Source organism: Lissotriton vulgaris, chromosome 7 (genome assembly GCF_964263255.1).
Source record: "Lissotriton vulgaris chromosome 7, aLisVul1.2, whole genome shotgun sequence".
Taxonomy (NCBI): domain Eukaryota; kingdom Metazoa; phylum Chordata; class Amphibia; order Caudata; family Salamandridae; genus Lissotriton; species Lissotriton vulgaris.
Window position 1 is genome coordinate 1,514,029,330 of NC_141695.1, and position 15,535 is coordinate 1,514,044,864.

Here is a 15,535-nt window from a genome sequence, read left to right on the forward strand (position 1 = left end):
CCACTCTTCCCCCCCATCTCTTTACCACCCACTATGTCCTTTGAATACTCCTTGGCACTCTGTTAAATTTACTTTTTACAATAACATTCTAGTTCCGGCAACCTGCCTCTCTATCTCTATCTATATGTACCTCTAAGTAACTATGTTCCCTATATTACTCCCTGTATTTTTTATTGGTTTAAACACCTGCATAACCCGTATCGTTCAACTGCCATGATTGTTTTTTATTGTGTACTCCCATTGCTTATGTAAAGTGCTCTGATACTCCAGGGTGGAGCTAGCGCTATATAAAACCTTCAAAATAAATAAATAAAAAATAAACCTGTCAATTTAGAGCCTCCTTGTGCTGGATAGACCAAAATGCCTTCTCATTATTGTGATAAAGACCCATATCATCATTGAAAATAGAGGAGGCTATGGTGTAGGTGCCTAATGTTATTGAAATAATGTGTCTTCTTAACATGTTTTGTCATCCCACACCAATTTAGTGATAAACCAGTTCAAATGCATAGTCCAGTATGTTGTCTGTGTTAATGATATTGGCGATTAGAGCCACAAATTATGACAACAAACGTTTTAGGGAATAGAATAATTGAACCTTCCAACATTATTGTGGATACCTTTGCTAGCAGTTCCCTTTTCAGAAAGACTAAAGTTAATCTTGATGATTGACCTCAGTAATGGATTATGTTGGAAGGGCTTCAGGGCCTGCTACTCTTGGGTCTTTTAACTTGGCCTGAACTGTACACTGCTAATTAGGAGTTGTATAGTGTCTTTTCTATCTTCAGTAGCGATCTGCACTACTCACATCTGGGGAATTAGCAGGAGGTTCTGAGGATAGTTTGCGGTAGTACTCGTGAAACTAAATGTTTATATCCAGTGAGTTAGAGGTCCCTGAACCACACCTCTGATATACAGTGTTTACAAAATTAGCTTATTTACGTTTTCAGGAAAATCCGGCTCTTCGAATCCAGTTACTCTTCCAATCGCTTGTTCACCAGAAATTTGCCTTTTACCCTATATAATGGTCCTTCATCCTGGTTCAGTTTGTATATATGCCACATAGATATATACATACATACAAATGATCATGGTTTTTGTAGTGTAGCTGCAGGAATTTATGCACACAGCACTGTCAGAGAGCCCTCTTCCATAGTATTACCAAGTCTGAATAGGGTCCCACATCTACACCAACCTAAAGTTTGTGAGCTCAACATTATGCTTTGCCACCAGAAGAAGGCACAAATCCGTTTTTGGGGGGGGGATACCTCAAGTCCTGGGACACTGCCAGATGAAGATGGGGCATTTTGGTTCAGCTGTTGAACAGTTGGGTGATTCATATCTCTTCAGTGTGCATAAATCTTCCTGCATTCTTCGTTACCCCCACCCAACCGTTTCAAATGTTTTCGTAACCTGTTATTTGGTGGAAATCCTTATGAAAAGATAAAAATGATCATGGTAATTACCACCCTATAAGTCTCCTAGTCAGTATTCAAACTATTTTTCACGTCTTCTTCTTTGAAGCATAGCAAATTGGGTGGAGTAAGAACATCTATTCACACTGCCCAACAAGTAAGATAGGTCAGATATTTAGGTATTATTTACTCTTTATCAAATATCTGCTCCTCATGAAAGAACCTCTTAATTTTGAATTTGCACATCTGCACTCCACCTTTGATAGAGTCCCTAGCGGCTTCTTATGTTCATTACATACCCAGGGCATCCCATAGGATCTGTTGTATATCTTGGATAGGCTCCATGATGAAAATTCTGCAAGAGTACACAGAGGTCCAGCAGGTGACATTACAGTCCCATTTTCTTAAAGGCTGTTCTCTAGCCCCTCTACTGTTTTCTGTACATATTAATCTGGTAGTAGATGCTGTCGAGGTGTGCATAAATGACATTCCGGAAATAGGATGTAACATTTCTATACTTCTGTTGGCAAATGTTTCTTTACTGGTTTACAAGCAGCTCAAACCCAACTATAGAGCTCTTTAGCATTGAGTTAGTGACGGAGGTGGGGCCCTGGTGCACGTTGTTTCCTAGCAATATTTTACACATATAAACAGGAACAATCTCTAAATGTATTTCCTTTTCATTTGATTTTGTTTAGCTGCCCTTCAAGCACTGAAGAGAAAGAAGAGGTATGAAAAGCAACTTGCACAGATAGATGGCACACTTTCAACAATAGAGTTCCAGAGGGAAGCACTTGAAAATGCCAATACGAACACTGAAGTGCTGAAGAACATGGGATTTGCTGCCAAGGCCATGAAAGCTGCTCACGATAACATGTAAGCAATTATTTATCCTTACTGCAAACGTTCGTGATTCCAAGTTGAAGTCAGAAAGTGAATTCATCCAGGATTAAAGTGCATTTTATAGAAGTCTTCAATAATTGATGTAGTTGTCAGTGTTTCACAACTGGCTTACCTGCAGAACTGTATTTATTGGACTAATACAGTTGGAGAGAGGGAAATTGGCAGATATTAATTGTAGATGTGTCAGAACTCCAAATGTAACTGAAATTGTTCAAAGTTTTTTCTGGCAACATTCCTATGCTCGGATAGTCATTTTAGTTGATGTCCATGGTAATGTTCCTTTGAACACTTCAGCCAGTGTTGGGTCACTCGATTTTCCACTTTTTTCTGCCATAATATTTAATGGAGCTATTGGCATCATAATATCTGGTGAAAGTGAGGAATGGTGCATAGATGGCGGTCCATAGTTGATCATAGATCTAGGGTTCCCAGATGATTAGAAATAGTTGGACCTGGTGTGACCAATTCGAGGGAACTACAGTTGTTAAAGGGAAGAAACCTCACCCGCCAGTAAGTGTCAAGCTTCATCAAAGGGCTGCTCCTCACATTAATGGAAATGACTACCAATGTGAGCTTCTACCTTGAACATGCAGGCAAGCTCCTGAGGGCGGAAAACAAGAAGTCCAATCTTGTGGACATAGGGATCTCCATACTCCGTTGTGGAGATAATAATGTACAGAAAATGTAGAGAGGTGAACTGTTAAATCCACCCCCTGGTGGATCAGAAAATATTTTTCTAAGGTCCCCATTGGGTGGAAGAAAAACTTTAGAGGAATTATTCAACCCTTAAAGGGAATGTTGACATTTGTCAGCCTTATTGCACATCCTAAATTAGATGCTAGAGGCTTTTTTGAGGACCAGCCCTCTTTAATTTAATCACCAGAGTAAGTGTTTATCAAATATTTTTTAAAAGGATGCATGCATACATAACCTAGTTCTCCATACATTGTGCTGTGTTTTCCAATACTGAATGCACTTGGTAATAGAACTAATAGAAATTCAATATTGAGGTAATTGTTACTAATTTGAATTGATAGGTGTGAGTTAGACAATCTCCTTGCAAACCCACATGTGACAGCAAAATGTGTGTGCACACTATGCATGTAAATGACTGTTACTCATCCTAAGGGGGAGTGGGGGTGGATCTAGCTTACTCCCCCTTAAAAATCAAGGTGCCTCCCCCTTTGAATTCTAAGAAAATTGTCACACTAAGCAGACTAAAATGTATACAAATTATGCTGCGATTTTAATGTTTTCCTCATATTTTAAATCATAAAGTCACGTGGTAAATTTAGACACAAAGTTCTTCCCTTTGAAATATTAAAATAGAAAGGGACCTACTTGTACATGCAAGGCAATATTATTTAATAAAATAAGGGTAGGGGAAAGAGATTGAGGTGGGCTTATAATTTCCCAGAAGGCTAAATGTACACTCACAGGTTGTCTGTGAATGCTTCATAATAGTCCCTCACCCAAAACGAGAGTGCATTTGGATGGGTTCAGTCTTCCAGAGGGAGCTCTTGATATTGCTAGGGATAAGATGTAAGTATGTTAAAATTACCTAGGGATAAACCCCTTCAATATGTGTATACATGATTTCCATGGTAAGAATTAAGAGGGGTATGGAATGTACCAATGTGCGGGGGTGAAAAAGGACACTGGTAAATCGAAGACGCTCTGCCTATACAGCAAATGTGACTACAAGGATGGCTCATTCACGTGCCCTGTTGAGACATTAAAAAGCCTGGCCAGAGACAACAACCTGGTTACAGTAAATTGGAATGTATGTATGTACGTATGCTTGTATGTATGTGTTCAAGATGAACTCATTATCACTATAAATCATTAATTAGGACTGAATTCATTTATGTAAAATTGATCGGTATCTCTTGGTCCTGATGAAGGCCAACAGACCCAGGAGGCAACAAACTGCCGTGACATGTAGATTCTGTGACCCTGGAGTACTAATAAGCTCCCTGTGTCCCATTGGTGCTTTCTATGCACTAAGCAAGATTTTGCTTAACACAAACAAATGTTTTTCTACTTGTTTTCAGGATGTTCCAATTTTTGTTACTAAGCTGTTTTTCTGCGGTTGGATAAACCATTGTTGGGTTACAGGTTTATATGAGCGCATGAATACCAGAAAGGTGTCCGGGCGCTAGATAAAAGAGATGTACTGCCAAGTAGAAGAAATAGTCGAACAGAAAACCAAGGGAAAACAAGTCAGTGGGCGTACAGTCAGGTCTTTAAGGCATTCCTAAATTTGATTAGGAACTAGACGTCCTATGCAGAGAGTCCATGAATTCCACAATTTAGAGGCAGCCACAGAAAAAGCCCTACCGCCAGGGCAGACTCTATTGAGACTGGGAATATAAAGAAGGAAAGAATCCTGAGAACAAAGAGAATGACTTGGAACATAAAACTTCAATTTCTTGTAGAAATAAATTGTGCCGGCTCAGTGAAGAACCTTGTGAAATATACACAAATATTTTTTTAATTACCAGCAACCAGTGAAGCGATTTGAGAGCAGAAGTTGAGCTTGGTAAACAAAGAGCAAATTTATTGGCAATACGTTTAATTTACTGAAGCTTCTTCTGAATGCTGTGAGAGACTCCTTGAAACAAAGAGTTTATTATGTCAAAGCTACCTCGGACAGTGGCCTGTGTCAGAATCTGACGAGCCTGGGGAGTGAGCCACGGAACAAGTTTTCTGAGCACCTTAACAGGAGAACGCTAGAAGCGATAAGATGATTAGCCTGTTTCTCCAAAAACAAATGATTATCCAGAAAAAAAACAAATTTAACAGGTGGTGGCGGTTCAATCCTGGAAGTAGAACAGAAGGAAGAGGAGAAGGGTTTAGCCGGGTAGGAATGAGAGACCCAGTATCTTTTTGAAATTGAAGTCTAAAGCATAAAGTCTCAGCAGGGAGGTGACAGAGGACATACACTGATGGAAGTTGTCCAGGACGGGCAGACCCTGTTTTGTCCAGAGCTATAGCAAGCTGTGTGTTATGAAGGTAGTTCAGCAGATGAAACCTAAGACCCAAGCAATAGGGACAAAGGGCGGATGAAGATATTAAACGGGGTTGGACTGATAGAAGACCCCTGTGGACTCCCTGTCCTGACAACTTATAAGACGATTTACAAAAGGGGGTGGTGATGAACAGAGTGTCTGAATTGAGCAGACCACTCTTACCCAGTCCAAAGATCAGGGCTTGATCCATCACCGTTATTTATCTCACTGCCCCATCCCAGCTCAGAACCTGGCTATATGCAAATCAGTCTGTCCCTGGCCCAGTGCATCATGGGAACAGGGCAGACTAAACTACCAAGCCAATTCTTTACCAGAAAGGAGACAAGCTACTGGGGACCGGTTTCTGGCATTTCAGCCGTCTTCGGCCCGGCTTGCTTGAATCCTGATGGAGCAGTGAGAAAGGGACTCATGTCTGAGTATACCCTGCCACACCTATAGTGGCCAAAATCGATTTACAAAAGGGGGTGGTGATGAACAGAGTGTCTGAATTGAGCAGACCACTCTTACCCAGTCCAAAGATCAGGGCTTGATCCATCACCGTTATTTATCTCACTGCCCCATCCCAGCTCAGAACCTGGCTATATGCAAATCAGTCTGTCCCTGGCCCAGTGCATCATGGGAACAGGGCAGACTAAACTACCAAGCCAATTCTTTACCAGAAAGGAGACAAGCTACCGGGGACCGGTTTCTGGCATTTCAGCCGTCTTCGGCCCGGCTTGCTTGAATCCTGATGGAGCAGTGAGAAAGGGACTCATGTCTGAGTATACCCTGCCACACCTATAGTGGCCAAAATCGATTTACAAAAGGGGGTGGTGATGAACAGAGTGTCTGAATTGAGCAGACCACTCTTACCCAGTCCAAAGATCAGGGCTTGATCCATCACCGTTATTTATCTCACTGCCCCATCCCAGCTCAGAACCTGGCTATATGCAAATCAGTCTGTCCCTGGCCCAGTGCATCATGGGAACAGGGCAGACTAAACTACCAAGCCAATTCTTTACCAGAAAGGAGACAAGCTACCGGGGACCGGTTTCTGACATTTCAGCCGTCTTCGGCCCGGCTTGCTTGAATCCTGATGGAGCAGTGAGAAAGGGACTCATGTCTGAGTATACCCTGCCAGACCTATAGTGGCCAAAATCGATTTACAAAAGGGGGTGGTGATGAACAGAGTGTCTGAATTGAGCAGACCACTCTTACCCAGTCCAAAGATCAGGGCTTGATCCATCACCGTTATTTATCTCACTGCCCCATCCCAGCTCAGAACCTGGCTATATGCAAATCAGTCTGCCCCAGACTAATTTGCATACAGCCAGGTTCTGAAACTGGGATGGTGCAGTGAGCTAAAAAACGGTGTTGGATCTAGCCCTGATCTCTTGACTGGGTGCGAGCTTTCTGCTTAATTCAGAGACTCTGTCCCTCACCACCCCTTGTTGTAAATATTTTTGTCCACCCTAAGCGTGGAAGGGTATTCTCAGATGTGAGATCCTTGCTCATTGCACCATCAGGATTCAAGCAAACCGGGCCGAAGACGGCTGTAATGCCAGAAATCGGTCCCCGGGAGCTTGTTTCCTTCCCAGTGTAAGAATTGGCTTTTGTAGTTTGGTTTGCCCTGTTCCCATCATGCACTGGGACAGGAACAGACTAATTTGCATACAGCCAGGTTCTGAAACTGGGATGGTGCAGTGAGCTAAAAAACGGTGTTGGATCTAGCCCTGATCTCTTGACTGGGTGCAAGCTTTCTGCTTAATTCAGAGACTCTGTCCCTCACCACCCCTTGTTGTAAATATTTTTGTCCACCCTAAGCGTGGAAGGGTATTCTCAGATGTGAGACCCTTGCTCATTGCACCATCAGGATTCAAGCAAACCGGGCCGAAGACGGCTGTAATGCCAGAAATCGGTCCCCGGGAGCTTGTTTCCTTCCCAGTGTAAGAATTGGCTTTTGTAGTTTGGTTTGCCCTGTTCCCATCATGCACTGGGACAGGAACAGACTAATTTGCATACAGCCAGGTTCTGAAACTGGGATGGTGCAGTGAGCTAAAAAACGGTGTTGGATCTAGCCCTGATCTCTTGACTGGGTGCGAGCTTTCTGCTTAATTCAGAGACTCTGTCCCTCACCACCCCTTGTTGTAAATATTTTTGTCCACCCTAAGCGTGGAAGGGTATTCTCAGATGTGAGACCCTTGCTCATTGCACCATCAGGATTCAAGCAAACCGGGCCGAAGACGGCTGTAATGCCAGAAATCGGTCCCCGGGAGCTTGTTTCCTTCCCAGTGTAAGAATTGGCTTTTGTAGTTTGGTTTGCCCTGTTCCCATCATGCACTGGGACAGGAACAGACTAATTTGCATACAGCCAGGTTCTGAAACTGGGATGGTGCAGTGAGCTAAAAAACGGTGTTGGATCTAGCCCTGATCTCTTGACTGGGTGCGAGCTTTCTGCTTAATTCAGAGACTCTGTCCCTCACCACCCCTTGTTGTAAATATAACTTATAAGACGACACATATGAAGGGAGATACTCAGCTTGACTCTCCTCAAGATAAGCCTTCTACCGCTGTAATGCTGGTCCTTCAATCCCAATCTCTGCAGTCTGGTTAAAAGGGTGGAATGAGAAACAGTATCATGAATTGTGGACAAATAAAGAAGGACTAAGGTAGATGGATTAGCCTTGTCCACTAACATTCTTAAATAATCCAAAACTGAAACCAGTGCAGTTTCTATGCTGTGCCCCGGTCAATAAACATACTGAGCACATTCTAATTGACTCTGTGTACTGTACTAGGGTCTGACAGGTAAACCAAAAAAGCCAATCATGGAATCACTAATCCATACATCAATTTACAGTAGGGAGCACTCACTGTGGCACTGGACAGCAGTGGCACGGTGCCCAAAGCATCTAAAAGCAGCAAAAACACATGAGGCAACAGCAAAAATGGAAGGGAGACCCACGCCAATGGTGATGGGTATAACAAGTGTCCCCTCCAGCTGAAATGTGGGGAGAACTACCCTAACTCCTGGGAGTTCTCTTCACTAAAGCGGAAAAATCTGGACCGACCATCAGCGTTGGCGTGTTCTGTACCAGGGCAGTGTTCCACCGTAAAGTCCATTCCCTGTAGGGAAATGGGACCACCTCAACAGCTTTGGATTCTCACCCCTCATCTGCAGTTAATCATCTGAGGGGCCTGTGGTCTGTCTGAACTCGGAAGTGAGTCCCAAACAGGTATGGTCTCAGCTTCTTCAGTGCCCAGCCCACAGCAAATGCCTCACATTCAATAGCACTCCATCTCTGTTCCCATGGAAGTAACCTCCTACTGATGAAGGCTACAAGTTGATCTAGGCTCTCCTCATTCATCTGTGACAAAACAACCCCCACTCCATGCTCTGAAGCGTCTGTCTGAACAATAAACTCTTTGGAGAAGTTGGGTGCCAGGACCATGGGCCCCGTGCACATGGCAGATTTCAAGGCTTCAAAAGCTCTCAGACAGGTGTCAGTCCAAATCACTTTCTTGGACTGCTTCCTGGAAGTCAGCTCGTTTAAGGGTGCAACAATGTTGCCATACCCCTTGACAAACCTCCTGTAATACCCTGTGAGTCCTAAAAAGGCCCTTACCTCTGTCTGGGTTTTGGGGGGTTCCCAAGCCAGGATGATTTCAATCTTGGGCTGTAGGGGCGCCACCTGGCTGCTCCCAACCTGGTGTCCCAAGTACACCCCGGAACCCTGCCCGATCTGGCACTTACTCGCCTTGATCGTGAGGCCTACTTTCCGCAGAGCCAACAACACTTCCCAGAGGTGGCACCGATGTTGCTCCCAACTGGCGCTGAACATTGCGATGTCATCCAGGTAGGCGGCACTGAACTCATCCAGTCCAACCAACACCTGATTGACCAACCTCCGTGGCAGGGGCATTCTTCATCCCAAAGTGCATAACCCGGAACCAGAAATGCCCATTTGGTGTGAAGAATGCTGACCTCTCCTTTGCCCCATCGGTCAAGGCGATCTGCCAGTACCCAGACTTCAAATCAAACATGCTGAGGTACCGTGCAGCCCCTAGCCGATCAATGAGCCCATCAGCTCTGGGGATGGGGTGTGCGTCAGTCTTCGTGACTGAATTGAGCCCTCGGTAGTCCACACAGAACCGGAGTTCGGGTGTGACACCCAGCGCGGCAGCCTTCGGGACTAAGACCACTGGGCTGGCCCAAGGACTGCTAGAGGACTCAATCACCCCTAGTGCAAGCATCATTGAGACCTCCTCTTTGATGCAAGCCCTCACCCTGTCAGTTACCCTGTAGGTTTTGTGCTTTACAGGTAGACTGTCTCCTGTGTCCACATCATGGACGCACCAATCTGTGACACCAGGAACCAGGGAGAACAGGTCAGAAAACTGTCCCAGCAACTGGTGGCAGTCATTCTGTTGCTCAGGGGTCAGGGTGGAAGAGAGGTTAACACCATCCACTGACACCATCCACTGACCCATCTTGCTCTGTTGCAGACAGGAGGTCAAGAAGAGGCTCAGTCTCCTCCTCCATTTCAGCATCTGTTGCTAAGAGCATGCCCACTTCGGACCTCTCCAAATGGGGCTTAAGGCAGTTGACATGCAGGGCCCTCAAGGGGTTCCTGGGAAGACCGCAAGTCTACCAAGTAGGTAACTGGACTCTTGCGCTCCACAACCTCAAACGGTCCGGTCCACTTATCTTGGAGTGCGCAGGGCTCCACAGGGGCCATGACTCACATTTTCTGACCAGGATGAAGCTCTACCAGAGTGGCATTCTGGTCGCTTCATCTCCTCCTGGCTGGCTTCCAGATTCGCCTCCGCGAGCTGTCTGAAACACAGTTCCTGAAGGCCAGCATGTAGCTATATACATCCTGGGTAGGTTTTCTGGGAGATTGCTCCCAGCCTTCTTTGACCAGACTCAGAGGTCCTCTGACCGGGTGTCCATAGAGAAGCTCAAAGGGACTGAACCCTAGAGATTTCTGTGGCACCTCCCTGTATGCGAACAACAGGCGTGGTAAGAGGACATCCCATATACGCCTTGTAGGTTCCTCAAGACCCATAATCATGCCCTTTAGGGTTCGGTTGAACCTTTCATCCAACACATTTCCTTGGGGGTGCTAATGAGTGCTGAACTTGTAAGTCACCCCACACTCCTGCCACAGGGACTTCATATACTTAGAAATTAAGTTGGTCCCCCGGTCAGAAACTACCTTGTGAGGGAGTCACACTCGGGAGTTAATTCTCATCAGTGCTCGTCCCACCACAGTGGCCGTCACTGTCCTCAGAGGTATGGCTTCCGGGTACTGGGTGGCGTGGTCCACCAAGACCAGGATGAACCTATTGCCCATGGCTGTGTTGGGGTCCAGTGGCCCCACAATGTCAATCCCCACCCGCTCAAAGGGGGTACCGACCACAGGGAATGGCTGGAGAGGAGCCTTCTGCTTCCTCCCACTCTTTCCACTTGCCTGGCAAGTCTGACGGGTCCTGCAATGAGTGTCTGAACTCTTGCGCACTTGGGGCAAATGAAAGTGGGTGACAAACCTCTCAAAGGTCTTGTCTTGCCCCAAATGTCCTGCCAACGGCACATCATGAGCCAACCCCAGTAGGAAGGCTCTGAAACTCTGTGGTACCCCCAGCACATGGGCTGGACCAGGCTCAGCAACAGGCTCACTATACAGGAGACCATTCTCCCAGTAGATCCAATGTGATCCGGACTGATCACCTGCTTCCTGGCTTGCAGCCTGTCGCCACAAGCCATCAAGAGAAGGGCATTCTCTCTGCTCCCGGCAGAATTATTCCCTGGAGGGGCCTCCTTCTTGCTGCCAATGGGTCAGCTCAGGCAGGTCCCCCAGTTCAGCTACTTGCTCGCCGGTAGGCTCCAGGACGACCCCCCCCCCACCCCGGGGTCTACCTCCTCCTGGGCCGTGGGAACTTCGGGGGCCGGTTTCCCGCACCCCCTGCCACTTCTCTCCAAGGCAGGTTCCTGGGCCTCCCTCTCAGGCTCCAGGTCCTCTTGAGCACCCCTACTGGCTGCCATTGACCGGGTGGTCATGCATGCTCAGTCAGGCAGACCCACCATTTTCAAGTGAGTACTCTTCTTCACCTTTCCCCAAGGTGAGCTCTCCAAATCATTCCCCAACAAACAGTCAACAGGCATCGTGGGCCTCACCACTACCTGAAGTGTACCAGAGGCCCCCCACTCAAAGGGAACCTGGGCCATTAGACAATGGCTCTCTGTGTTGTCAGCGGCAACAACTCTGCAAAATGCATGAGGGACAATCTGCTCTTGAGACACCAGGTGACACCTGACAGCTGTCACACTAGCTCCTGTATCTCTAAGAGTCTCCACCTTGTGGCCATTGATGGTCACCCACTGCCCATATTTCTTAGTGTTTCCGAGCAGTTTGGTGTCTGGGATCACCTCACAGTCTCCTAAAGAGACAAGGGACATTTCTGTGGGACCCCACCCACCTTGGATCTCCTCCCCAAAGGCTACACTAGCCATCTGGTGGGGCAGAGCACCAGCGGGTGCTGTTTTTCCAAATAGGCGGCACCTGGGAACATTCGCCTTATGACCCTGGTCCCCACATTTGTAACATTTCAGGGGCTCCTGTTGAAAAGGACTACCTGTCGGGACCCCTTGCTTTCTCACAGTTGGAGGCTGGGAACCTTTCCCTTGGTTACCTTGGAGACAACTTTGGGGCCCTTAACGGAACTCCTTCTGTTCACCCTTGTCCCCCCACTCTTCTGCTGGGGACCCTGCCCACCTTTGGCTGAGTTTCCCATATGACCCTTGTGGACCCAGGTACTAACGCACCGGTCCGCCTCCTCAGCAAGCTTCCTAGGGTTAGTCAGCTTGCTATTAATCCGGTGCTGGTGCAGCTCTGGAAAACAATTATCAGTCAAGTGCTCCCATGCAATCAAATCAAAGAGACCTTGAAAATCATTAACTTTGCTGCCCTTCACCCAACCATCCAATGCTCTGCAAAAGAAAGTAACATATTCTACTCGGGTACTGTTTTCTAACTTCTTGCATTGCCTGAACCTCTGTCTATAGAGTTCAGGGGTCAAACCATACCTAGTCATCAATGCATCCTTCAGGTGGCTGTATGAATTGTGGACTTCAGAAGGCAAGTCTAACAGTATGTCCCACCCCTCACTAAGGAACCTTGCCCACAACCCCGCTCCCCAATCTCTCTCAGGGACCCGGTGGGAAGACATGGCTACCTGATAGGCTCTGAACCACTGACCAATATCATCATTTTTTTTTAAATTCTTTCACCACATCTTTGGGAATATACACTCTAACTTCCACAGGCACTGCCGGTATGCTGCCACCAGAGGAAGTAACCTCTAAACTCTTGGTTTTAAACTCCAACTCCCTCAAAACCTTTTCATGCTCAAACTGTAATTTCTTTTCCTCTATGTCTAATCCCCTATTTTCTATCTCCAGTTGCCTATTCACCTTGAACTTGGTCATCTCCATTTCGTGCCTCCTAGATCTCTCTCTGTCCTCCAGCTCCTCTGGAGAGAGACTCCTGCCAGAAGCACTGCTACCTGCGGGGGAAGGTGCCTTCCTTCCTCCTAAGCCCACTGGCCCTTCCAGCTGTACATCTGCATGGTCATTCCCCTCCTCAATTTCAGGGGTTTTCCTTGTTTCTACCCAGGCCCTCAGCGCCTTGTAGAACTCCTCTTTTACTTTGAATCCAGCAGTGGAAACATTGAATTTCTTGCAGAAGCACTTCAGCTGTCTTACTTTGTTGGTTTGCACTACTCATCTTCCCAATCACAGCCCATAGAGGCTATGGATTCTGTATCTCCCATGATAACTGAATCTGGCATCTTTCAAAAATAGAAAATTCACAAAAAGGAATCTACCAAAAAGTATGTGGTAGCGTTATGGTCTGCACTCACTAAGTACTGTTCACCAATCACTGTGCATGTGTCACAAATGCAAGCCAAGAATCCTCGCCGCTGACCACCAATGTTAGGTTTGGGGGTCTCTATTTGGCACAGGTAGGTACTTGTGACAAATAGGAACCCTTGCCTCTAGTCACTGTAAGGGGGTACACTCCTAAAATAACCCCTGCTCACCCCCTTGGTAGCTTGGCACGAGCAGACAGGCTTATCTCATAGGTAGTGTGTAAAGCATTTGCGACCACATACAGTAACCAAGTGACAACACTACAGATGGACACCACACAAGGTTTATCAAAAATAAGTATTCTTTGTATAGATTTAACACAAGACCTTAAACGACAAAAATACCCAATACTATACTTAAGATGGTAGTTTTAGCTTAGTTCAGTTCTTAAGATGCAACACTTTGCGTCAATGTACCTTACGATGTGTTGCGCTTCCACAACAAGCAATGTTACATTGATGGAAATGCGGCAAAATTTCGGTGCAAAGAAATAGACGTGAAGATCTTCCAGATGCGGCACATTTCTCCGATGATGCGAGAAGTCTCAATTCGATGCGTCAACTGCAACTGCGACATCCTCATTCAGTGATGCGACGGCAAACCGCTTCAGCTGCGACACTCTTCTCCGACGTTTGCGAGAAGCTTCCGCACGATGCGACAACTACAGCGGCGACATCCTTGTTCAGAAATGAGACGGCAGCAGCTCCAACGGCGGCGCGCTTCTCTGGGGATGCGAGGCGCTTTCCTCGATGCTGTGCAATACGACAGCTACAGCGGCGACACCCTTGTCCAGAAATGCGACGGCAGCAGCAGCGACACACTTCTTCCTTGTTGCGAGAGTCTTCTCTCGATGTGGTGCAATACGACCGCCACAGCAGATACATCCTTGTTCAGAAGTGCGACGGCAGCAGCAGCGACGGCGACACGCTTCTTCTTAGTTGCGAGACGCTTCTCTCGATGCGGTGCAAAACGACCGCTCTAATGGCGACATCGTTGTTCAGAGATGCGACAGCAGCAGCAGCGACGGCGACACGCTTCTTCCTCTTTGAGTCGCGCTTCTAGCTCCTTGCGACATGCAGTCCCGCAGAAGGCCCAAAACAGCTGCAGGCACTTTCAAAGAACTCTGGGGAGCTGGGGGTTGAAGTCTGTTGAATCTGAGACTGCAGCAGGAGGCAAGCTCTTTTCCAAGCCCTTGGAGATTCTTCACAAGTTTAAAGTAAAGAACACAAAGTTCTTTCTCCTTTCTTTGGCAGTCAGGCAACCACTGCAGGCTAATCCCCTAAGCAGCACTTCAGCTTAGGAATAGTCTCTCCTCAGTTTCTTCAGGATCCTCTCCTCAGCAGAGGTTTCTTCTTGTAGTCCAAAAGTGATCTAATTTCTTGGGATCAGGGTCCCAATATTTATACCCCAAAATCCTTTGTCCTCTGGGGGCAGAGGGGCCTCTGCCCAGTCCAAACTAGTTCTGAAGCACTCTGATTACAGGACTCCTTCTTTCCTTTCAAAGTGCAGGGCATAAACATCAGACGCCCCACAGGAGGTGGAGCCAGCATTGTGGAGGGAAAGCACAGCCTTGGACCACTTTGTTGGCAAGATTCCTTCTCTTCATTCACTGTGCAGGGCAGAGACATCAGCCACACCCCAGGAGGTGGAGCCGGCATTGTGGAATGCAACACTGCCCTATTCAGGTCCCAGGTGCAACTCCTCCCACACATCTAGATGCAGATTTTTCTATTCACCACTGGGCTGACTCATTCTGTCTCTTGGATATGTAATAATCTAACAGCCCATTCTTGCCTATGGAGAACAGGTAGCCTTGCAATAGTGAAAAATGAAAATGGCTGTCATTTGATGCCACACACATCAGAGCCTGCCCTACCTTATACTTACAATGCACCCTGCCCTTGGGCCTACCATAGGGGTGTCTGATATGAAGAAAAGGGAAGGTTTATGGACTGGCAAGTGGGGGCACTTGCCCAGTCAGCATGACCGTACCAGACTGCACGCAGGCTCTGCAATGGTAGACCTTAGACACATTTTACAAGGCTGCTTCTGTGGGTGGCACAACCAGTGCTGCAAGCCCACCAGCAGCATTTGGATTTACTCGCCCTGGGCACACTCAGTGCACTGTACTAGGGTCTGACAAGTAAATCAAACAAGTCAATCATGGAATCACTAATCCATACATCAATTTACAGTAGGGAGCATTTGCACTGTGGCACTGGACAGCAGTGGCACAGTGCCCAAAGCATCTAACACCAGCAAAAACACATGAG

The 15,535-nt window shown here is 46.7% G+C and overlaps 1 protein-coding gene across 1 annotated transcript in view; it reads left to right on the forward strand.

Annotated features, from left to right (window-relative positions):
• Window positions 1-15,535, forward strand: part of CHMP4B (charged multivesicular body protein 4B) — a 275,190-nt gene that overhangs the window by 163,981 nt on the left and 95,674 nt on the right. The window contains exon 2 of the mRNA XM_086932384.1: window positions 2,114-2,291. Within this exon, the coding sequence (XP_086788510.1) occupies window positions 2,114-2,291 (178 nt within the window). The remainder of the gene's footprint in view (window positions 1-2,113; window positions 2,292-15,535) is intronic.